At 44.8% G+C, this 24,257-nt stretch overlaps 6 protein-coding genes across 6 annotated transcripts; 4 read left to right on the top strand and 2 right to left on the bottom strand.

Moving 5' to 3' along the window:
- Positions 1 to 188: 188 nt before the first annotated feature.
- M430DRAFT_42557 (glycosyltransferase family 4 protein) lies at positions 189 to 3,282 on the bottom strand (the record flags this gene model as incomplete). Its single annotated transcript, XM_024867564.1, has 3 exons — positions 189 to 514; positions 579 to 842; positions 1,866 to 3,282. 3 exons carry the CDS (start codon positions 3,280 to 3,282, stop codon positions 189 to 191), a joined length of 2,007 nt encoding a protein of 668 aa, XP_024720050.1.
- A 731-nt stretch (positions 3,283 to 4,013) lies between these two features.
- On the top strand, positions 4,014 to 6,429 carry M430DRAFT_140668 (hypothetical protein; the record flags this gene model as incomplete). Its single annotated transcript, XM_024862675.1, has 3 exons — positions 4,014 to 4,263; positions 4,334 to 4,857; positions 4,904 to 6,429. The coding sequence occupies 3 exons, from the start codon at positions 4,014 to 4,016 to the stop codon at positions 6,119 to 6,121; spliced, it is 1,992 nt and encodes a 663-aa protein (XP_024720049.1). The 3' UTR covers positions 6,122 to 6,429.
- Positions 6,430 to 7,678: 1,249 nt separating this feature from the next.
- M430DRAFT_140665 (hypothetical protein) lies at positions 7,679 to 9,754 on the top strand. Its single transcript, XM_024862674.1, has 4 exons — positions 7,679 to 8,175; positions 8,221 to 8,828; positions 8,877 to 9,240; positions 9,291 to 9,754. The coding sequence occupies exons 1-4, from the start codon at positions 7,847 to 7,849 to the stop codon at positions 9,358 to 9,360; spliced, it is 1,371 nt and encodes a 456-aa protein (XP_024720048.1). The 5' UTR covers positions 7,679 to 7,846; the 3' UTR covers positions 9,361 to 9,754.
- Positions 9,755 to 10,391: 637 nt separating this feature from the next.
- Positions 10,392 to 11,263, top strand: M430DRAFT_245485 (hypothetical protein). Its single transcript, XM_024865087.1, has 2 exons — positions 10,392 to 10,414; positions 10,462 to 11,263. Exons 1-2 carry the CDS (start codon positions 10,396 to 10,398, stop codon positions 11,244 to 11,246), a joined length of 804 nt encoding a protein of 267 aa, XP_024720047.1. The 5' UTR covers positions 10,392 to 10,395; the 3' UTR covers positions 11,247 to 11,263.
- Positions 11,216 to 13,120, bottom strand: M430DRAFT_66909 (hypothetical protein). Its single transcript, XM_024869256.1, has 2 exons — positions 12,699 to 13,120; positions 11,216 to 12,646 (listed from the first exon to the last, which is right to left on the bottom strand). Exons 1-2 carry the CDS (start codon positions 12,901 to 12,903, stop codon positions 11,280 to 11,282), a joined length of 1,572 nt encoding a protein of 523 aa, XP_024720046.1. The 5' UTR covers positions 12,904 to 13,120; the 3' UTR covers positions 11,216 to 11,279.
- A 7,830-nt stretch (positions 13,121 to 20,950) lies between these two features.
- M430DRAFT_59010 (hypothetical protein) lies at positions 20,951 to 22,832 on the top strand (the record flags this gene model as incomplete). Its single annotated transcript, XM_024868771.1, has 3 exons — positions 20,951 to 21,111; positions 21,524 to 22,133; positions 22,188 to 22,832. The coding sequence occupies 3 exons, from the start codon at positions 20,951 to 20,953 to the stop codon at positions 22,830 to 22,832; spliced, it is 1,416 nt and encodes a 471-aa protein (XP_024720045.1).
- Positions 22,833 to 24,257: the final 1,425 nt, after the last annotated feature.

Below are 24,257 nucleotides of genomic sequence, written 5' to 3'. Positions count from 1 at the left end.
ACTCATGGTATGATGATACAGAGAGCAAACCTATTGACACAGCCCAGACGGTCGAGTGCGAAGGGGCCGGCTACTCCAGACAACATCTGTCAGGCGGTGTCGCCGAATCTGGGAGAATGGTGTTTCCGATGTGGGTCACGATCTCGCCCAGTGAATCGGCATGAACGAAGCCAAGGAAGAGGGGGCTCTCAAGAAGTCAAAGCTTCGAGTCTCGTCCCTCGACGAAAGAGAAGCGCACAGAGGATGTCCCAGGGGGGTCGGCCCCTGGTGGAATAACATTTCAAACGATTGGCACCCCGAAATGCCGAGAGGAAGCGGTGGATAGTTACGCGACGTTGGATATGAAGCATCGGTAGGGGCTGTGGGCTTGACGGTTGACCGCTGGTGTTGAGACCGTTGATACCAATGATACCAATGATACCAATGATACCAATGATACCAATGATACCAATGATACCAATGATACCAATGATACCAATGATACCAATGATACCAATGATGTGTGAACATGAAGCTGATGATGTCTCAGCCGTAACGGTCCAAGCATTCTCGCCCGGGGTCCTCGGCTGACTAATTACCCGCTTCGAAGCGAGGCCACTCAGGATGCTGCGCCGATGTTCCTTCAGCCGCATCAGAGATCTCGTCGACACAAATCAACCACTCAGCGACTTCGTCTGCGATACGGCCATTTGACTCGGCGGCTTGGAACCTTGTTACGGTGGTGCCATCATGGCCGGCGTCAAGCACGGCGCAACGCGTTGCAAGGGAGCCACATGATCCGCATTCCTCAGCGGCTCTTTTGTCAGTCCGCCTCGCTGTAAGCGCCAAGGCATCAATGAGGTCTATGTATGCTTCAGCTCTCTATTCAAGGGCCCAACTGTCTCAACTGTATCGTATGGAGACATAATGGGGATGAAGACACAAGAAGTTATCTCTCGTCATGGACCTCTATTGTTCTGTCATTCCCTCGAGGCCTTCCCCCCCTTCAGTCGAATTCGGCACCGTCAATGAAACGCAGCCCGTGTCGAGAGTCGAGAGTCGAGACCACATTCCGGCAAGTCATGCTTGTTACTAGGCATATCCCTCACTTCAAGTGTGCGTCCGGGGTAACAGGCCTGCAGATTGAGAATAGCCTTTCGGCTCTGATTCCAATTTACACAATCGTTCTCCCGTTGTTTTCTTTCCCTGATGTCTAGCCCGCGATTTCTACCGTCGTTCATATAGGAAATCGAGATCCACATTCCGAGCATTCTTATTGGATAAACATAGGAAAGCTGCAAACCACTATTGCACTGAACTCTTACCCACGAATTCCTTTTCTCTTGGACCATGTTTTATCAGTGCTTTCTATCGCCATCCGAAGACCCAATCCTTGATTCTAGCAGGCGTTATACTAATATTTTACCTTATGTTTATTTGTATTTGCCTTGATATATCAAGTTTCTCGAGAGTTTGGCCTTTCTTTTCAGCGCAGTTTGCAACTGCGGTCAGTCTCCCCAGCATACTCCCAGTCACATTCCGCATCAATACAAGACCCCCTATCATTGTTTGTTCTGTTGGCTGTGTTCCAGCAACGGCATCTACCATCATGGAATCTCAACTCGCGAAAGAGACTAGTGCAAAAGTCTTCCATTCAGATCACGACGCTGCGCTTAAATTGGACGCAACATCCGTATGGGATTCGCAAGTGCAACACCGCCTTACTTCCCCGCTTAATCAAATTCATCGATGGTGGGTATTATGATAATGAGATGAAACTGTCTAAACCCCGTCCTGTGAACCGCGAAGCACATTACGGGACCAAGGCGCTCTGGATCTCACCAAGAGAGCGATCTGAACCAGGATCCACGTGATCACCAACCCACACCAGACTCCGAATATGATCCCAATACCTCCCATAAGTTTGGCATCAACGATCAACCCCCCCAAGAAGCTCCTCAACTCCTGGCTGAGCAATAGCCAGCTATATATCGGGATGGAGAAGCTTTGTTGTACCGGAACCGTTTCCTGAGTCTCTAACGCTTCAGCAAGCTTCCATGCCACCCTGTTGTTAATCTTCTCCCAGGTGGCTTCCTCGGCCATTTTTCTTGACTCGATACTCATCCTCATCCTCAATTCCGAATCGCGTCCTAACCTCATGACCTTCTCCACAAAGCCTTCCACGTCCGATGGTGGCACCAAATATCCGGATTTTCCGTGAGAAACAATTTCGCTTGGTCCTCCCTCATCTCTGGCAACTACTGGAACACCAGCCGCCATTGACTCCAGTACAACCAGCCCGAACGTCTCGGTGATTGAACAGTGTACGAATACATCCCCACAAGCATAGGCTCTCGCCAACTCCTCCCCTTTCAAGAAGCCAGTAAAGTGAACCTTTCCCTCGTCATTCAATTTACCGAATATGTTCCGCACATCGTCCTCAACTTGCGGGTTTCGATTTCCACCCACAATCACAAGTTTGAATGGGAATCTCCTCTCATCCAGTTGTCTGGCTACTTCAGCCAAGAACTCGAAGCCCTTCTCCGGCGCTAGTCTTGCAACGCATACCAAAATCAGCTCCTTATTTGGTGCCAATCTCTTCCTCATTTCCTCAGATCGTTTGGAAGGATGGAACATTTCTGCGTCCACCCCACGTCGAAGATTCATCATTTTATCTGATTGGATCCCTGCCTTCTCGAGGTATCTTCTCACGAACAACGATGGATAGAATACGGTTCGCACAGAAGGGTGTCGGAATAAATATCCCTGGACTGATCGGAAGACCCATACTGCCCAGGCATCGAGGGGGGATGGGAAAAGGATCTCGCAATATCCCGATAGGTCTGTCTGGAAATTCAACAGAACCGGGACCCTTGAGGATCTTTGTTGTTGACGAAGTTGAAATAGGATTTGGAAACCTAGACTAGCAGGACTGGCGAGATAGATCAAATCGGGTCGCGACTTAAACGTGCGGGCGTATAACGCAGATAGCCTGACGGGATATACAACTGAAAGTTCAGGATTGTATGGCAGAGGGTACCCTTGAAGTCTGACTTCGATTTGGCCGTTATCGTCGATGGTTGAAGTTACTCGCGGACCGGTGCTGACACTGATTTCCGGAGCCACTACTGCAACATTCACGCCTTTCCCCCTCAAATATTCAACCAGATTCAATGTTGTTCGACTGACGCCATTGATGGGACCAAAGGATTCAGTTGCAAGAAGTATCCGCTTTCCTCGCAACGCCTCAGGAAACTCGAGTTCGCCTGCCTTCGCAGCTGGCAGCCTGGTTGATTCGACCATGATGTATGAAGCGATACTGAACGCGAACCCCTCGGCCTGCGGGGGGCATAGTCCAGCGATAAGAGCAACTTGAGAAAGACGCAGGGTCTAAGATTGCTCTTATCCTGGTTCCCGCATGACCATTCCGGCATTTTGAAATCAATCAACGAGACCATCACTAGCCGCGAGATGTTTGGCCTCGCAGCATCTCCCTCGGCGTGCTGCGCGAAACATTGAATTTGATTGGTGGCCGTGCCTTGCGCGGAATCTATCGTTCCAATGGGTTGAGCGCCCCACGGCCGCGAAACGACCCACGTGGGGCATGCACAAGGCTGAGAAGGCACCTCGCGAGGCCAACCCACCCCGCCACGACTCCTCACTATTCGAGATATCAACAGATGGCCGGTCTCAGCACATACATCGGGTGCAACGTGTGCCATTCTAGTGGTCCTCAGGGCCAGAGTGAAGGCTTTCTTCGCTGGAAAGGTCTCGGAACAGCTCGGCCTCGTGATCTTCGATGTCACCACTATGGATGATAGCGAAGCGTGTGCACCTACAGCATTCCGGATAAGTGTTATCAGTTGTGTATGCGATCTTCCATGATCCGCGGTATTTTCCCCTGGTGTCCTCACTTGCTCCGGTACCTTCACTTACCGCTTATGCTGACAAGCTGAGGTAAACCCTCAGCATGTACAAAGGTTTCTGTCTTTCCTAAATCCTTTCCTTCGTAAGAATCGGTAAGATACACCACGATGTCTCGAAATCTCCCCTCCACAGTCGATTCAGAAGAAGGCCTTTTCGACATCTCTACAGCTCCTACAACGCCAGACGGCAGCCTGACTTTCAGTCCTGTCCTGAAAGCTGCGCAATTGCAAGATGTCTTCGGAGATGCAGCTTCTACCAAAGAGCAGGAGATCAAGGGCATTTCCTCACTGGATGCGACTCTATGCTCCAGTGGCGTTGGGGTGAAGAATATTTGTTGTGTGGGGGCTGGATACGTTGGTAAGTGGCCGCTTTGAGCGCGCCTCCCTGTAAAATCCTATACAGGTCAAAGTCATTAATTGGTAAATAGGTGGACCAACGGCGGCTGTCATGGCTTTTCAAAACCCTCATATCAACGTAACGGTGGTTGATCGGGACTCATCACGAATTAAACAGTGGGAATCCAAGCACCCCCCAATCTACGAGCCCGGCCTGCACGAAATTCTCAGAATTGCCAGAGATGGATCCAAGGCCTGTTCATTCTACAACGAACCGACCCGCTCTGAATCCATTGACGGCATGTCTTCAGCCAGCTCAGCGACCTCGGAATGCGAAAGCCAATGCGGAGAGCACAGGGACGAGATCGTGATCTCTGCTCGTCAACCCAACCTCTTCTTTTCTACCGAAGTCTCTAAATGCATCAGCGAAGCCGATATCATATTAATCGCAGTCAACACCCCAACTAAAATGCGGGGAGTAGGGGCAGGACGGGCAACAGACGTGACAGCACTTGAAGCCGTAACCCGCGAAATCGCAATCCACGCCAAACCCGGCGCAATACTGGTGGAGAAAAGCACAGTACCTTGCCGCACCGCACAGTTAATACAAGACACGGTTCGCATATGATTTCCCTTCAATAAGCTCTAACTAAGTTGCGCAGCTCAAAGCCCACCGCCCAAACCTAACGTTTGAGGTCCTCTCCAATCCCGAGTTCCTTGCTGCGGGTACCGCAGTCACTGACCTTCTCTCACCGGACCGTGTGATTATTGGCTCCTCAGACACCCCCAGTGGCCGCCGTGCGGCGGCCGCCCTCGCTTCCGTATACGCCTCTTGGGTTCCCCTATCCAGGATCGTAACGATGAACATCTGGTCCTCCGAACTCTCAAAATTGGTAGCTAATGCAATGCTTGCTCAGCGGATCAGTAGCATCAATTCCATTTCCGCAATCTGCGAAAAGACAGGAGCGGATATCGACGAAGTCGCCCGGTCGATAGGCCTGGATCCTCGGATCGGAAACAAGTATTTAAAGGCGGGAATTGGGTTTGGAGGAAGTTGTTTCAAGAAAGATATCCTGAGTCTGGTCTACCTCGCTCAGAATCTGGGGTTAGAGGAAGTGGCAGACTATTGGACCAAGGTACTCGAGATAAATGAATGGCAGAGGACGAGGTATGTTCGGAGGATTATAAGTTGTCTAAATGGCACACTTGTAGGGAAGAAGTTGGCGGTTTTGGGATATGCTTTCAAAAAAGACACCTCCGATACACGGGAATCACCCGCACTGGAGTGCATCAAGGCCCTTCTTGAAGACGGCCCCCGGGAGATTGCAGTCTTCGACCTCTTCTGTGATCCTACCATTATAAGAAGTGAAATTCGAAGACTGTTAGGAGCGGAGGTCCTAAGGGAGGGAGGGGGGCCAATTGAGATCTATAGCGATGCGTATCGAGCATGCGACAGCAGCCATGCGGTCATTATCATGACGGACTGCGATGAATTCCGCAACACTGCCTCCTCATCCGCGACGCCACGGCGCAAGCTTCAACAAGATCCCAGACCATTCCAGCACCTCTCGCCCACCGAATCCGAGGTTCTCCGTCTGCAGTCCCATCTCTCCACCACCTCAACTCCGCTCCAAAGGTTCGTGGATGAACCAGAGTGCGAGAGTGGGTGTGTGCGTTGTGGAATTGAAATGGAGAAGCGTGAGTTGAAAGGGGAGGGGGCGGTGAGGAGCACTGAGAGACTAGACTGGGCGCGCATAGCATACCATTTGCAGAAACCTAAATGGGTGTTTGACGGCCGTGGCGTGTTGGACATTGGCGGGATGGAGGGCTTGGGCGTTCGACTCGAGGGAATTGGAAGGGTAGGATGGAGCGGACGGTGATTTCATGCGCGGACAGATATCTGGATATTATCATAATGGCATCAAGATGGGATTTATTTAGTAGGTTCAGATTCAGACTGGGTCTTAGGAATTCAGCATAGGCTGGCATTTTTGTGAAGTGGGGGTTATTTGGGTTTGAATTTGGATTTGGATTTTATTTTCGTCTTTCATCTCTTTTCCTTCATGGTTTGTAGACGTTGAGATAAGGTAGGGCAGCAGGAATAGGGTATTGATATGAGGCTTCTCGCGCGTGTGATACTGAGGGGATCGGCTTTCATCATGGGACATAAAGTGCGCGTGATTGACACGTTTTATATATAATGATATCATGTTATATCATATCAGATTATACCTTGGGCCTTTGCTCGGACAGCAGCGCATTCCAGAAAACCTGGAATGCACGACGTGGTTCTTGAAGAGGGCTTCCAATCAGTGGTTGAACTGGGCGCGCAAACAAGGAAGACGGCAGCAGCATGAGTCGTGAGATGGGAGTGATGAGTGCTGGCAATGCGTTGGCACAGCGGTGTAGAATGTGTGAATGGCTGGGTCGACGGAGGCTGATATCAGGTTGATTTATTTTTATTTATTTATTTGTTTGTTATTTATTTTAATTTTCCCCATTGAATTCTGCCAAGAAGCGTGGCTGAGGGATATGCGACAGGGCCATGCCAAGCTGATCGCCTTCGTTTCTCACTGCTTCATCTCCCCAATCTCTTCTTCTCCTGTCCTCTCTCTTTGTCTTTCTTTTCGACTCTGATTTCGCCCTCTTTGAACAGCTTCGAAGGCGAGAAAGCCTGACCGCCATAAGCCGCAAAGCTTTGCCTGGAAAGGCGATGCTCAGCCGCTCTTCGCAACACTATCGCCCCCAGACTACACGAGGCGGAGTCTGAAGACACGCAACGATCTCCAGTCTTCTAGCAGGAGGCTGACGCCGCGATCCACTGGCTGCCCTGGCCCAGCTGATCTGATAAGATCGAAGCGCAATTGATATTCAATATAATCTCACCGGCTGTTCTATCTCTTTCTTTATTTATTATTTTTTTTTTACCATTCATTCCTCTGTGACAGCGCCCTCCCTGATCGGCACGCCTCGCGAGAAGCCCAAAACAACACAGGCCACACTTCGTTTTCTCACTGCGAATTTCTTCCCTTCACCGACATCATGTCGAACTTCAACATGCGTCAGTTCTTTTCCCGCGCATAGCACCATGCCTGCCCCCTCTTCTCTCTCTGCCCCTTACACCGCTCTGCCTTCTGTGTAGCTTACCACCAATGGCCGGATTAGACTCGATCAAGCGCGCCGCGCGCAAGGAGGCCTGGTACGGCGATTCCTGGAACCCCTTTCGAAAAGTGCGATCCAACACCTGGTCGCCCAAACAGCCACGCGACGAAGAGCAAGGAGCGGGAGCGGGAGCGGGAGCTGGAGCTGGAGCTGGAGCTGGAGCTGGAGCTGGAGCTGGAGTTGGAGATGGAGGCCTCTTGGACCAGCGGTCGTCGTCGCAGCGATCCACAGTGCGAGTGGACCAAGAAGAACACGAGACGGCGCAACCCCGCGAATTCAGCGAGCTGGACGCTTCGAGAAGAGGCTCCACCGCCAAGCCCGACGACATCGAGATCACGCCCTTAAACAACGAGACGAGAGAGCTGCAAAGCGGGACTACAATAGTGGAGAAGCAATCGCCTGCGGACATCGAAAAACCGCGCCGTCGGTTCGTGCCTGGATTCATGCACCGCAAGGCCGAATCCCGCGCGGAAGAGGAGCAGGAGCGGCCCAAAAAGCGGCCTTGGTATAAAGGCAAGGAGTTGCATCACTCGGAACCCTTCACAGTGCGCAATCAGCTGGGCGCAACCATCTTCAATTCCTGGGTTAATGTCTTGCTGATTGCGGCGCCGGTTGGCATTGCGCTCAACTACGTGGGGGTTGACGGGAAGGCGGTCTTCGTCGTCAACTTCATCGCCATTATTCCCCTGGCAGGCTTGCTGAGCTTTGCGACCGAGGAGATTGCGCTTCACGTGGGTGAAAGTTTAGGTGGTCTTCTGAATGCCTCTTTTGGGTATGTCTCCTAGTCCATTCATACGTCAATGCTAACCAATCTCAGTAATGCGGTCGAGATGATCGTGGCAATCATCGCATTGGCCAAGAACGAGGTGGTGGTTGTCCAGACATCCTTGATTGGAAGTATCCTGTCCAATCTTCTGCTCGTCATGGGGATGTGTTTCTTCTTTGGTGGGCTCAGGAGAAAAGAACAATTCTTCAACAAGACCGTGGCCCAGACCGCCGCCAGTTTACTTGCTCTCGCGGTAGGCAGTGTTATCATCCCCACCTGTTTCGATCAATTTAGTTCTACGGGTGCTGCTCCGATCGCTGCGCTCTCTAGAGGAACCTCGGTGATTCTGCTTGTTGTTTACGCCGGATACCTCTTCTTCCAGCTCAAGACGCATTCCGATGTGTTCAATGAGGAGAGTCAGAAAGTTGCCATGAAACCACGGAAGCACGCCCTACAAGAAGGAGCTGTGATGAGGGGTCTTGCAACGGCCGGTGGCATTGGGGCGGGGATTGGCAGGGCACTCCCGGAAGATGGACCTTCGAATAATAACTTTTTCGAACCAAACCCGCAAGACGAAGAGCCGGAGGAACCGCAACTTCACATTGCCGTCGCATGGGCTACTCTTGCTGGAGCTACGGCTATCATTGGGCTATGCGCAGGTACGTATCATCCCACCACGTGGTTCAGAGTTACGCTGATAGACATAGAATTTATGGTCGATGGTATCAGCTCTATTACCGCCAGCGGGAGCGTCTCTGTAGAATTTGTCGGTCTGATCCTACTTCCCATCGTTGGCAACGCTGCAGAACACGCCACAGCCGTGACCGTAGCCTGCAAGGATAAGATGGATCTTGCCATAGGAGTCGCCGTTGGATCTAGCATGCAGGTTTCTCTCCTCCTGCTCCCGTTGATGGTTATAATCGGATGGATCATGGGCAATGATTGCATGACGCTTGACTTTGATGGCTTCCAAGTCGCCGTTATGTTCGTTGCTGTCTTGTTGGTCAATTATCTAATTGGAGATGGGAGCTCGCATTGGCTTGAAGGGATGCTTTTACAGAGCCTATACATGTAAGTACCTCGATTCCGTTCTGAGGTTGATTACTGATCCAGGGGTTCAGCATAATTGCGGTTTGTGCCTTTTATTACCCGCAAACAAGCCCGACATGTCAATCGACAGTTAGTTCATAGAGATACGCTCTCTTTATTTAGGTGTAGAGGTCGAACGAGCTTCGGCGTAAACAGCGGCCGTACCAGCCTTTCCGATCGAGTCGAAAATAATATACCCTGCATGATGTTCTTTCTTTACACGCTCTCCATCGAGTACATCCGTCATTACACGGCCACTTTCCACATATTTCTCAGATCGCTCGCAGGCCCGAGGAGTTCCCTTCAATATACAACATATTCCACCCTCATTAACACCCGTGCCCGGAGACGCGAGCACTCAACACATTCTCCTATGTCCGCACGCACGTCTGCACCAGCAGAAATACAGATCTTTGATCGCCAGCCACTCGGACAATCTTCTCCTTGCTGTACACATCATAGAACCCCGGGAGAGAGAGACCTGGGAAGCCTGATCAAGCACTAGATTTTCGGTTTGATACTTGGCTCGAGGATGATGAAGAGTTGCCACTACTTCATGACTGAACCTTTTTTTTCTCTCCTGAAACCCTAAAGGTTCCCTGTATATAATGAATGCATGTAATGGATAGGATCATTTTGCAGTCACGTGGTATCAGTGAATTTACCTACCTACCTACCGTGAAAGACAGTCATTAGACCTGTCACTCTTAGAGACTTGAGCTCTAGGTAATGAACTGTTGAGCGATCATCCAGTCTTGAGCGATTCGGAACTCGCAGATCTTATGTCCAGATGATTAATGATGTTGTCCATTCGGAGGGTTACTCTATTAGCACTTTTACTGTCGCTATTACTACCTAGCGCTTTTATAATTTGGACAGATGGAGGCTCTCACCCTTTCCTTCTTCTATCCCCAAATTTACCTATTCTCGACCTCTCCACTTCTTTTGACACGGAATCATCAATCAATCAACAATGCAATCCCAACCTGAACTCGAGCCAGCGAACTTCGCACGAATTGCGGAGGGACAGGACTCAGATATTGGGCTCCAAAATTATAGCTATTATTGTCGTTGTGGCTAGAGTTAGCCCCTCCCCGAACCAAATCGGCGGTGCCAATCCTAACAATAAATAGCAGCATGGCAGACGTGGACGATGGTGACTTCAACTCCACTCGTCTGGCATTGAATTCACTAACAAGACAGCTCGAAAGTCTCAACCCCCCAACCATCGCAAGACGGACGCCGACAAGCAACGCCGGGCGGCCACGCTCAAGAGTAATCGTAAGGCCAAGTTCTTAGCGACGCAAGCAGCCTTGCCCGAGCATGAACAATGCAATCCCAACCTGAACTCGAGCCAGCGAACTTCGCACGAATTGCGGAGGGACAGGACTCAGATATTGGGCTCCAAAATTATAGCTATTATTGTCGTTGTGGCTATTATTGTCGTTGTGGCTCTTATTGTCGCTGTGGCTATTACTTGTCGTTGTGGCTATTACTTGTCGCTGGCCACGGACTGCTCCGGCCGCGTGGGAGAGTTCTTGGACACGTACGGAAAGAGGAAGAAGCCTACCTTTCTGTGCTGGCGTCACGTCACCATCACGGCTTTTCGAACACCTGCCGGAGTGACACTACGAGGCACCATTCGTTTCGAAAACTTGAAAGACAGCAATAGCGATCTAAACAAGCACAAGACCATTCCCTTACGACTCCTGCCGCTAGAGCTCGCATCCGAGGATTCGTTTCGACTACTGCTTGTGCTAGGTCTCATCGACCAGGTTTTTAAGGGTTTGTATAATTGGGAAGATATCCAACGCTTGGATCCTGGCCCTAATGGGAGTAAGGTTTGCATTAAGACCTCAGATATTGGGCTCCAAAATTATAGCTATTATTGTCGTTGTGGCTCTTATTGTCGTTGTGGCTATTACTTGTCGCTGTGGCTATCGTTCTTCTTGTTGTCAGCTATTATAACTCTATTGATTTTTACTTAATTCACTGGCTTTGCTTAAGCTAATAACCCTGCTCTAAGATTCAGTTCCATCAACGAGCTTGTATCCTCGCTTCATCAACTCATCTGCAGCTATCCCTACACACCAATCCTTCATAACCCCACTCTTTAGAGCGTGTCTAAAAAAGGCAATAACCTCCCCCTTGCTGGTCCAGATAGTACTGCCGCACATGCTGTCTGGAAGAGTGCTTGCTGACCCCTGCCCCATGTATACCCAAGCAGTGAATACCCAGAGTTGCTGCGGATTGCTATGGTCATCGTCGGGAATTCGTTGCTGCGGATTGCTATGGTCATCGACGGGAATTCGTTGAAATGATGAGCCCATAAAGCTCCCCTCTAAACTTCCTGTATCGGGGGAGTCCAGGTAAACAAAATCCCCCACCTGCAGCTTCTTAACACTGCTTAGCTTTTTCAGCCGGGTAGACTCTGAGATAGACTCGCTCTGGAAGGTAACGTTGGAGAACCTCTCGGTGTCTGCTAACTTCACGAGTCCAATGCCCGTATGCGTCACCTCCATTATAAGTTCGCCGACGGTCCGGCCACCCACGGGGAGTGGGTGGGTGACCTTCGTGCCGCATTCGTCCGGGAATCTGTGGGAAGCGACAGTCATAAACTCGTTGCCGGCTAGATCACTTACTAGAGCTCCGGCCGTCGTTGACATAAAGGTGTTGGGCTTGCTTGTCATGCACGCCGAGGTCACTCGAACGCCGGGCTGTAAAGTCTTATACTCGCTTTCGTCAGGGTTCCCTGGTGTCAAACGGGAGAAACGGGCTCGATTAAAGGTCGGGTCCATAATGCGGCGGGCTTGCGGTGCTGAAGGCCTTCCAATCTCATCATCATACAAGTACGTACATGCGATGTTCGCCGCCTTCCGTGGCAGTTTCGTGACATCGGTGTCACGATGCTCCAATACGATAATGACGTAGTTGCCCCAGTACATAACTTCAGTGATACCAATCCCCAGGGCGCGGAAGTGGCTTTGAATGATATAAAAGAGAGGTTCCCAATCTTCCATGTCCCGACCGTTTTGGTCTTCAGCGATTGAGTCATTCTCTTGCTGGACAAGGAATCCAAATGGTCTTGGTGTGTGCTGTGGGCCAATTTCTGGCGCGAAATAGGGTGGAAGTCCCGCGATTGTTCTTGGCCATGGCTTCGGAGGCGCCGCTTTTTGGAGGAAGTACAGAAACATGCCGTCCATCGACAGGCCGTGGTTACCGGGAAAGATACTTGCCAGTATGTCCCTATTCTCAGGCTGGTAGAAGGCGTCCGGGTCGGTTCTGAGGTCGAAGGGCAGAATTATGTGTCGAAGCAGCTGCCATGGCTGGTCAGTCTGCGCGAGTGTTCCCTGGAACAGCGGATTTGGGATGGGTAAAGGCCCCGCATCTACAAGCATTAACCATTAAATTCTCAATAGGGTGGGCTTTAAATCACTTACCAATTCGACGATTTGGCGCAAACTCAGCCTGGAAGAACCGCTGGATGATGTGCTCGGGAATTTGTGCAGCGTCGGGGCCAGCAATGACGGCGAGTCTCTTCGGAGAGGAGGCCTCGCTTGACGGTGTGATTTTGCGCTTTTTGGAAGAGTTCGACGTTATTAAGGATAACAGATACACCTCGGGAGTAATTGATGGAAGCGCCATGTCGAGAATGGTGGATGGGTTAGGGGATATATAGGTTGGAACCGAAGCAGCAATCAAAACAGGAGGAATTTAACAAGGAGGAGAAGAGCGAGGAGAGGAAGGAGAAGACGGGATGCCCTAGACTATTAGTATATTACGTAATCCCTTTCTTGCTGTCGGGGATCAATATATTTCCCTCCCGTACGAGAGAAGCTGCGGCGTCATGTTTCTGCATTTGGTCTGATTAAAGTGTTAATGGAGAGAATATTTCGATTCGATATCTGACTGATACATAACCGTATAAATACAGCAAATGCGGAGAAAATATAGTGCGGGCCCACTGCGGGGAATCCGGGGATAGTGGGGGAGTGGGGCTGCTCACGATAAGCTCTACAGGATTAGATCAATGTGCCATTTCTCAGGGGATATATATATATATATATATATATATATATATTAAGGAATCGGAATTAATCCAACCCCAACTCCTTAAGACTAGGTACTCTATATAGTGATAACAACAGGGGCAGGACTCAGGAGCGATATTCTCTAAAGTACCTTACGGTCCTTACCTTGGGTACCTATAGGTACCTTATGTCAAGACGACCTTCGACAGAGCTTCGGTAGCCCTTCCGCTACTGAGTAAGGTAAGCAAAAGGTTAGTAAATCAAATAAAATTTTAGAAGGGATAGTCAAATGCTTAAAAAGGGATGCTCCTCTAGCGAGGGATAAGCGTAGTCATTTAAGCGAGGTCGATACGTAGTCTCTCCGGAGGCCAAAAGTGTTGGAAACTACCTAGACCTTCGCTCTTTAATCGAGTCCGTTTCTCCGCTTTGACAAAAAGTTTAACATACCGTGCCCTGATGTCTAATAGCTGAACATTCCCTGTTTGCCGCTGTTTTGACACAGTCACACAGCCAATGGCCCAATAGGTAAGTAGGAACTGTAGGATTCAAGTGAATCAAGTCCTTTACTGTCGCTGTCACTGTCGCTATTTGCTGTCATTGTCGCTATTCACTGTCACTGCCGCTATTCGCTATTACCGTCGCTATTACTGTCCGACCTAGTACAAGTAGTAGTCGGAATGAATCTTCTGCTGCGAGTTCTAGCGGTACACGTAATGGCATTGTCTTGTGCTTAGTTGGGTCACCTGAGAAGTCTTTCAAATTTGCGAACCAAATGGTACCTCGTATTGTCTCTAAGGGCTACACTAACATTTCAAGGTGTCCACGAAACCCCCTGGTACCCCGAGCGCAGAGCTCCCACTATCGTCAAGCCGAAAGAAAAGTATCTCTGACGAGTCAAACACTTCAACCGAATCAAAGACTTCAACCGAATCAAACTCGACCGAATCAACAGAAGTACCAGACGCCTCAGCGGAAGGGTTGAAGCAAACAGAAATGGCGACGCGAACAGAGGATCCCTGTCAAACAGCAGGGTCAATTACCACCGGGATACAGAACCTGTTCCCCTAATTACTAACTAACCCTTGATCAATATACAGGGATCGATCCCTTGTACCCTGTTTAATAGTTTATAGTGTTATTAGGATTTAGGTACTTAGGTACCTACATACCCTGTTTATAGCGGATACGGCGCCTATACATATAAATAACAACCCCTTTTTTTAAGTATATAGAACAAGGGACTACCCTTTGTTCTATTTAATTTAGTTTAATTTAATCTACTTCTAACTAACTTAAATTCGCCTATTATTACTACTTCTTTATAGTAATATATAACCTCTTTTATCTAACAGTTATAAGCCCGGGTTACTTTAATAGCTATTTAGTAACTGTTATTTTAATATAAAAACACCTTTTTAACTAATTAGAGAGCTTAAATCACAAGAGCTAAATAACGTTAAAAGGGATTAATATCGACCCCTTTCTACTTCCCTTAAACACCTAGTTCTAAGCACTACTAATAGCTGTTTAACACTACTAACAACAGTAGAATCACACCTAATTTCGACGATTTTAGCAGACTCTATTACTTAGTAAAAGTACGTCGACTACTCTTAAACAACTAGAGTTACCTCCTTTATTTACCTCTTTCTATTACTACTTTTAGTTAATACAAAACAACTAGAAATATGCCTAGAAATATACTAGTTCTTAATAGATCTAGTAACTAGGATTACTAGATAGAAGTTATTAAATCTAAAGCGCTTAGTACTAGAGTTTAGATATATGTTAACCTAGACACTATAAAAGCAGAACTCCTTGTTCTAGTAGAGCTAAGCCTTCTAGATCCTTTAGATATTAAAGGAGTCCCTAAAGATAGCTTAAGAGTTACCTATACTATACTAATAGACAATAAGAAAGAATAATATCGTATCTACTAAGGGTATTACTCTAAACACTAAAGAGAGTATAAGCGCCTAGCTTAATTAGTTAGAGACATACGCTCTCTAATTACTAGATTAGTAAGGAGAGACTACGTTAAATACGTTAACGCTAAGAACATAGTGTATAAGATCCTAGTAGATCTTTAGTAAAAGGTTATACCTTCTAATAAAGTTAAATAAGATCTCTTCTTATAAGATCTAACTAACGCTAGTATCTTACTAAAAAGGGGACAGTTAGTTATAGCCTAGGTAAAACGCTTTAAGTCTACTTACCTAGCTTGTTCGGTTAATAAGATACTAGAGGTGTCTAGTAATAGACTAATTAAGGCCTTTATTAACGGCTTAGAAGAAGTTAATCTATACTTTGTTAAGATAGTACGCTATAAGCTACTTAAGAAAGAGGTAATAACGTTTAAAGAGGTATTAGATAAGTTTAAACTTAACCTTAGAAGCTAGAAGGACATTAGAGTTACCTAATCTAGTAATTATAGCGCCTTCTTAACTATAGAGGCTATACTTAGTAGAAGGAGTAGTAGTAGTAGTAGTAAGAGTAAGCCTAAGTGCCTGTATAGTAGCTACTACTACTACTATAATTACTACTATTTAATACTATCTAAGCGTCTTAATTAGTAGAAACCCTATAATAACGTCTAAAGGAAGATTAACGATTAGCTAAACGTAAGTAGTAGGCTTAAGGCTTTAATTAAGTTAATTAGAAGGAAGGAGAAAGAGAACAAGTAAGGTAATAGTAATAAGAAGAACAGTAAACCTAACTAAGACAAGGATAAAGACGCCCTAAAAGTGTTTACTATAGACTTTACTATAGCTACGTCTAACGCTTGTTAAACTAACTTTAGCTACTTAGTTTCTATATTAACTCTAATTTTAATAGTCTAATTAGTCTAATCCCCTTTCTTTAGACCTACCTATCTACTTAAAGATAGCTTTATTCTAGACTTAGGAGTAACTATCTACGTCTATAACGATAGATCACGCTTCTACTCTATTAGGCCTGCCTTACTAAGGAGTGTTTTAATAGCTAGTAAGGACTATATCTAAATTAAAGCTTTTAGAGACGTTAAGATCTAACTTACTAGCCTAAAAGGGAAATTTAGTATAGAGCTAAGGAGTATAGCCCTTGTTCCTTCTTTTTATACTAGCGTAGTTTCTTTACGTAAGATAATTTAGAAAGAAGTCTACTAGGATATAAAGGAAAACTGTCTAACTTATAAGAATAACACCTTTTGTTATACTCTTATTAAGTTTAACTAATAGGTACTTAAATATAACAGTTCTACTACTAGATCTGCCTTTCTAGTAATCTAAGATATCTCTTCTTTAATCAAATATAAGCTACAGACAATAGTAACAGATGTATTAACTGTCGAATCAACAGCTGTTTTAGCGGCCTTTCTAACTAACTTACACCTACTAAGAGCACTATTAAAAGCGTTAGTAGAACTCTAGTACAGACAGATAAGGCACTTACGTATAGAGGCAATCTAACGCCTAGCTACTAGTACTAAAGGAGTTAAGTTAGTACCTAAGGATTAGTACCTAATCCTACTATATAAGGTTTACTACCTAACAAACGCTAAACAGATTATATCTAGAGCTCTTGTTAAGTGTATAGACAAACCGTTTACTAGGATCTACCTAGATCTTATTTAAATGTACCTAACAGACTCTAAAGAGGTATATATCCTTTACTTTCTTAACGATCTTACTAGAATAAGCTTTGTATATATCCTTATAACTAAACAAGGCTCCCTAGCCACTATACAACACTTTGTTTCCTTAATTAAAAGATACTTTAACGCTAAAGTCTACTAGATTAAGCTTAACAAAGAAACGTCTCTTAAAAGGGATTTTAATAATTAGGTAGAGGTAAAAGGCTTTATTATTAAACAATTAGTACTATGTATAGTAGCCTAAAATAGGCTAATTAAAAGATCTAAGAGGGTACTCCTTAGTAGAGTAAGAGTACTAAAAATAAGATCTAACTTACTATTAAAGCTATAGCCTAAACTAATAAAAACAGCTAGATACCTAGTAAACAGATCTCTTATTACCTCTTTAGGCTAGAAAACACTATATAAGTGTCTTTACTACTCTAAACCGAACCTCTCTTACCTTTACGCCTTTAGCTATAAAGCCTACGCTCTAATTAAGAATATAGTACGTCTTAACAAGCTAGAACTAAGAGCTTTTATTAGATACCTAGTAAGATATAACTTTACTAATATCTATAAGGTCTAGATCTTAGTAAGAGACAGAGTAATATCTTATAGAGACGTTACATTTAATAAAACACAAAGGTACTAGCCTTAGGATAAACAGGACACTACTAAAGAAGTAATTAAAGCTATTAAAATACTAGTAATTAGTAAATACAACTAGTAAATTAAAGAAGAAGACGATCCTTTTAATCCTCTTGTTAAGAATAGTGATAGCGCGCTACTTGATCTACTAGTAGATCTAATAGATCCTATAATAACAATAGATCTAACTAATCTTATTACAACTCTTGTAATAATAGAGAACCCCTTAGCTAAAGAAGTAGAGAAGGGGACTAGAACTTACTACTTATATGCCTAAAGAACTACCTCTACTAACTTAACAAATCTATTAGTACTATAGGCTCTTAACCCTCTTTTAATACTAAGAGCTTTACTTGTTCTAACAACTCCTCCTCTTTTACTTATTAACTCTAGTAAAACCGTAACTAGGGATATTAATAAGGTTATAACAAGGGATATAAATAAGGATATACTAAGAAGGTAACTAGAGGATAAAACCTAATAAAAGGTCTAGCGGCGTAGATCTGACTCTACTAGTCTTAATCTAGCTAATATACTTCTAATAAGAACAAAGAATAAAAGAGTAAGAAAGAAAGCTTACGCTATCTAAATAGAACAAATTAGAGCCTATAGTAGCTTCTATACTACCTTTTAAACAAGAATAGAGTACGCTAAAAGAAGGATCTATAGAACAGAACTGCCGGGCGTCTCTAACAACTAAAAAGAGCTTTAAAACTACTAATATAAGGATAAATTTATAGTAGTAGTAAACAAGGAGTATAAGGATCTTAAAAGACGTAAGACCTTTAAGACTGTTCTAAAGAGTATATCTAAAGGATCGGCTATCCTAGTTAAGTAGGTGTTTATATATAAATTTAATACTAATAGCTTCTTAGACAAATTTAAAGTAAGACTTATAGTTAGAGAGGATCTTTAACATCTAACTAGCTAGGACAATTACGCTACTACTCTAGCGTTATAAGTGTTTAGAGGTTTAATAGTAATAGTATACTACTTTAATCTAGAGATCTACTAGCTTAACGCTATAAATGCCTTTACTAATAGTAATATAGACAAGACTGTCTATATTAAACATCCTAAGGGTTTTAATAACCTAGAGTATGTTCTCTTCTTTCTTAAAGCTCTTTATAAGCTACACTATTCCCCTCTCTTATAGTATACCTACTTTACTAAAACACTAGCTAAGTTTAGCCTATATCTAGTTCTAGAGGCCGAGTGTCTCTATATAAATAAATACCTTATTGTCTTCTTTTATATAGACGATATTACTATCCTAGTAAAGAAGAAAGATTAATAATACCTTTAAAACTTTAAATAGAGCTTGTTTAATAGCTATAAGATATATAATATAAGAGAATTAAAGTAGTTCTTAGGTATTAAGGTAACTAGAGACAGATCTACTAAAAGATTATAGCTTAGTTAAGACTCTTATATTAAGTTAATTACTTTAACCTTTTACCTAAAAGACAGGAAAGTACCTCTTATACTACTAGAAAGTACGCTGCTTGTCTTAAATACAAGACAGGCTTTCCCTTAAGAGATCTATAGCTACTAACGTAAGGTAGGATCTATTCTTTATACTATAGTTGTCACTAGGCTAGACACTATTAGATTAGCTAACAAACTATCTAAGTTCTTTACTAACCTATCCTAAGAGTACTAAAGAGTAGTAGATAGAGTAATCTAATATCTCTATAAAACCTAATACTTAGGGATCTAATTTAGAGGTAGTAATAGAGGCTCTAAAGCTTTTACTTACGCTAGTAATATAGTATATACTAATAATCTAGAGACCCGGAAGAGTACTAAAGGATACGTGTTCTACTTATTTAGAAGACCTATTAACTAGAAATTAACTAAACAAAAGACAGTTACTACATTAAGTATAGAGGCTAAGTTATTAGCTCTCTTCTATACTATAAAGGATCTCTACTAGTAGTGACGCTTCTTTACTAAGATTACTCTAGAACTATATAAGGAGTTTGCTATTAACGTAGATAACGCCTAAACTATCTGCCTTATATAATTAGGAACTCTACGCCTAGTTACTAAGCTTAAGTATATAGATATCTATTAACACTAGCTACACTAAGAGGTAACTAAAGGGAGACTTAGTCTATAGTAGCTGTTAACCTATAATATACTAGTAGATAGGTTAACTAAGGCCTTACTACACTAGAAACACATTAAATTTATTAAATTACTTAATCTAGTAGATATTAAGACCCTAAACCTAAACGACAGCTAGCCTACAGATTAGGGCAGTTAAACACCCTTTATTTAGGTAGGAAACCCTTCTGTTTAACTACTAAATACCTAGAACTAGCTTTTACGCTAGTCTAAAGGCAATTCTTACTTAAACGATTAAGTAGGAGTTCTAGGATCTAGTTCTTATCTTAAGCTTAATTTCTTATTTAAGAAGTCTACTTTTTACGCTATATTTCTTATTTAAGAAGTCTACTCCTTTTTCTTAGAGATTTAACTGTTTCTATAGTTATATTCTTTAGTTCTATTTATTTCTACTACTTACTCGACCCTATTACTTAACATGTCTCGCTACTTAGAGTACTTAGAGTACTAGGAGTCCTTAAGGTTCTTCCTTAAAGAGCTTTAGGACTTAAACGTTAAGCCTTTCTTAATTAAGTGCCTACTATTACGTACTTTCCTTAATTCTTTAACCTTCTACCTAAGGAGAGGGACGTACTAGTAAGTACTAGTACACCTTTAGGTATAAGAATAGCTTTATTATTACCTAATTAGGGAGAGAGCTAGAGAGAGAGCTGTACTAGTACTTAGCTCTCTAGTTAAGTCTAGAATCGGCTTAATCCTTAGGGAGGTATGTCAAACAGTAGGGTTAATTACTACTAGGATACAGAACCTGTTCCCCTAATTACTAACTGACCCTTAATTAATATATAGGGATCGATCCCTTACACCCTGTTTAATAGTTTATAGTGTTGTTAGGATTTAGGCACTTAGGTACCTACATACTCTGTTTATAGTAGATACGGCGCCTATACATGTAAATAACAACCCCTTTTTTTAAGTATATAGAACAAGGGACTACCCTCTGTTCTATTTAATTTAGTTTAATTTAATCTACTTCTAACCAACTTGAATTCGCCTGTTATTACCACTTCTTTACAGTGATATATAACCTCTTTTATCTGACAATCCCACCGACTTCAAAAATTACTACTTTGGCCTTCCCGGCAATCCTAGACTATTGGCGCGAAGCAAGACTGCGCCATGGGAGAGACCTATTATCGATACACCGGGTGGACATGAGGGACCTCGCAGCGGAGCTTTCAAACTCGCCTTCGTCGTCACGCACCACCCTCTTCGCGGAAAGCTTATGAACGGCCTGCGCGACAATATTAGACGCGTGCTGGCGACTATGAGCCCGTGCAGATGGATCTCGGTGGACTACTTGAGGATTGGATATGACGAAGTAGAACAGAACAATCCTGTGGTGATCCTCGTTACCGTCGAAAAGGATCAGGTGCCACGAGCGGAAGCGCAGAGAGTAGTTGACGCTCTATCCGAAGAGTGTAAGAAGTAAGTTGCTCTACCTTGTGCGAGATGACATGTTTCGATAAATTTGGGTGTTTCTATTACTCGCGAAGTCCCAACACAATGTCCTACTATCCCCCCACCTACCTACATGAACTCTCGCGCCTATGTTTTTGGTATAGGTATGGGCTTGAATCTAGGGCGTTTGGTCAGTAGGGAAGTCCCTTTTTGAGCCACCCCTAGTCTGACACCCGGACCGTAATTTGCTCTATGCAAGTGTTCTTAACCACCCAGAACAACTGCCTCATCATTCCACCCTACGACAGGCGGTGCTAGAGTTTATTTTGGGAAAGGGGTGGGAGATAGTAGTGACAAAGAATAGCCTTGGCCTTTTCCTGCCTGGTCCCCTTCTGACAACCGCACTTATTCTTTAGGCTCCAGACTAATATTCTTCTAGGGCTGGTTTAGACGATGTAGAGGTAGAAGTTATGGAGGGTCAACGAGTAGGACTCACAGGGTCATACTACTTCGACGATGAACCGTTACCAGATCCAACAAAGTACCCTTGTGTTGGGGCCTCGATTGCAATATCCTCGAAACACAGTGCCTTGAAAGTCGGCTGCGGGACCCTCGGAGGCTATGTCCTGATAGACGGCAAAGTCATGGGGTTAACTAACCACCATGTGGCATTCGGAGAATCGCGCCTTGAAGCCTTTCCTACAGCGGATGAGGCATCTACCGGCGTCTCGTATAGCTTTCTTCAACCAGCAGAGGTCGATCTTGAAGCCCGAATCAACTACTTGGAGGACCGCCGTCAGATTCTAATTGACGATCAGAAAAGTATGGAAGATACAAGCCTCCAAGCAGCTAAAATTTCGACTATCTCTATAGAGTTAGAGAAGTTAAGGCTTTGGACGCCTGAAACATCTGTTCTCGGAAAAGTTTGGAGGAGTTCAGGTCTGCGAGCCCGTGACGGAACTAAGAATCGTCGTTTCCGCCTAGATTGGGCCTTGATTAAATTGGAGAATCCTGAAAGGTTTACTGAACAAGAGAAGTTCGTCAATGAGGTATGGATTAATTACTCTGTGACTCAATAAAGTACATTGCTAATGAATTTACAGGTTCCCTCGTACTCCCTGAACAACACGGCCAATCGGGCTTATGTTGCTAATGCGATGAGAGCCGACGGCGTGAACAAATTAGTAGGCGATATGCCGAAGTTTTTAAAAAGAGGTATTACCTTCGAGGAGTTGCTTAACAAGGTAGCCATCGCCGAAGAAGACGACCATAGATATGTTGTGTGGAAGTCGGGCAGAACAACCCACTTCACATTCGGCATCGTTTCCAGCATAGAGTCAGACTATCGGTCTTCTCACGATGTGGTTTCTGATGAGCTATTGGTGAAAGACTACAACAAGCAGGGGAAATATTACAGCTTCTCGAGAGGCGGAGACTCGGGGTCATTTGTTTGGGATTCCGAGGGATACGTTGCCGGTATGTTATGGGGCGGCAAATACGAAAACTTCGTCACTTACGTAACACCCATTGAATACGTGTTGGAAGATATTCGGCTAGTCTGCAATGCGAAGGAGGTCAGACTAGTTGTTAGAAAGGAGGATGAGACGGATGTTGTAGTTGGTCCCCTAAAAGGGCGTAGCAACACTGGTGCAGAAGTGGTCCTTGAGAATAGCACATCTTCCGGAACATCACTCTTCGACGACGATGCAGAAGGGGTTTCCGTTGCCGAACCAGATGGTGGTTTGTAGTCTGGTTTGTAGCCTGGTCTGTAACTGCTTCTTCTCCACAATGCTGGATGGCATCGATATGTGGGTGGCGTCACAGGCTCGATTCTGAAGTATGAGCGCAAACATTCCTCAGAGTATAAGCAGTAGAACAACATTAGTCTTTCGATCTTCTACATGGTTGTGAACTTGTGAACTGAGTCCAGTTTGCCGAGTTTAGAAGCCAAACGCACGTCGTCGAACATTAGCTATGCTTCCTTGCCATTGCCATCATTCAACGGCGGGCGGCAATAAGTAAAGTAGTGTTGTCTTGGTACATGATAGTCATGACTAGCCGGTATTGTGTGGCGGTTGTGGCCTACGAGCTATATTGTAGGGGAAGCTATGGCCTCAAGTCGAAATTGTCCAAATCTCTCAAAACAACCCGGTTTCGCAACAAGTGTTTGTTATTTAGACGGGTCGTGTCTCATAACATAAAAGGGGTCCTTCTGATTTGTATGTACAAGATCGTTAGCAAGCAGCACCACGTACCTACAAACCGCCCTCTGGCTAAGTGCTCTAATCAGGTGCCATACCTGGCAGAATTCAAGTTCAAGCACTAAGTCACTTTGAATAATCTAGGTCGTAGTGTGTAATGATAAAACTTCTCGAACGGCACCCTTATTATAATCACTATTGCTCTTGGAGTGGTAAATCTTTTATCTTCAAATTCCAACGTTAATTCAAATCTCCTACAGTTTCTCGCCAACCTAAATCAAAACTGTTTTCAGCGAGGCTTTAACTTCGCCAGCTCCCTCTCCGTCGCCAGCTCCATAAACTTGATCTCTGTGACCTTCCAGCGAGGAGAAGATTTCTGGGCTTTCGTTCTCTAAATATAGTTGGCGACATACTGCCACAAGTTCCTCCAAGTCACACCGTATATACTATAATCACGAGTGCTCTGACGACTCGCAGTCTCCACCTATCCATTAGAGCCCCAGGACTTGATTCGATGTGTAGTTCTCAAGTCTTGATACATGCAGCATCTGTGCTCCTCCAGCTGCCAGATCACCGACGGTAAAGGTTATCTCTCTGACGTTCAAAAGCCGGAGCTCATTCATTCTATACCCTCGTTCTGAGTTTCCATAAGCTCCGAGTCCATGAAAGTCGTTGTAAGGGACGGCCACCTTCTGGAAAGGTTGCTTGATGCCTCGAAACTTTTCGTTTCTGGACGGTTTCCAATCTTCTTCACAATCCGGAAAATGTTAAGATTGGCAATAAAGTTTGGCGCATTTAACTTCAGCGTCACGCGTATAGTGACTTGGGAAACTTGGAATAAGGAGAAGTGGATTTTGGTAAGCATACATTACTCATCAATCTTCTCATCTTGCTTCTTTGCATAAGGAGAAACTTCCCCCCGCCAAAGAAGTGTTGTATAGGGTAATAGAGTGAATTAATATCCCATCTAAC

The sequence above is a fragment of the Amorphotheca resinae genome (genome assembly GCF_003019875.1).
Source record: "Amorphotheca resinae ATCC 22711 unplaced genomic scaffold M430scaffold_7, whole genome shotgun sequence".
Classification (NCBI taxonomy): Eukaryota; Fungi; Ascomycota; class Leotiomycetes; order Helotiales; family Amorphothecaceae; genus Amorphotheca; species Amorphotheca resinae.
Note: the sequence above shows the minus strand (reverse complement) of the source record. Positions and strands in the feature narration are given on the sequence as shown.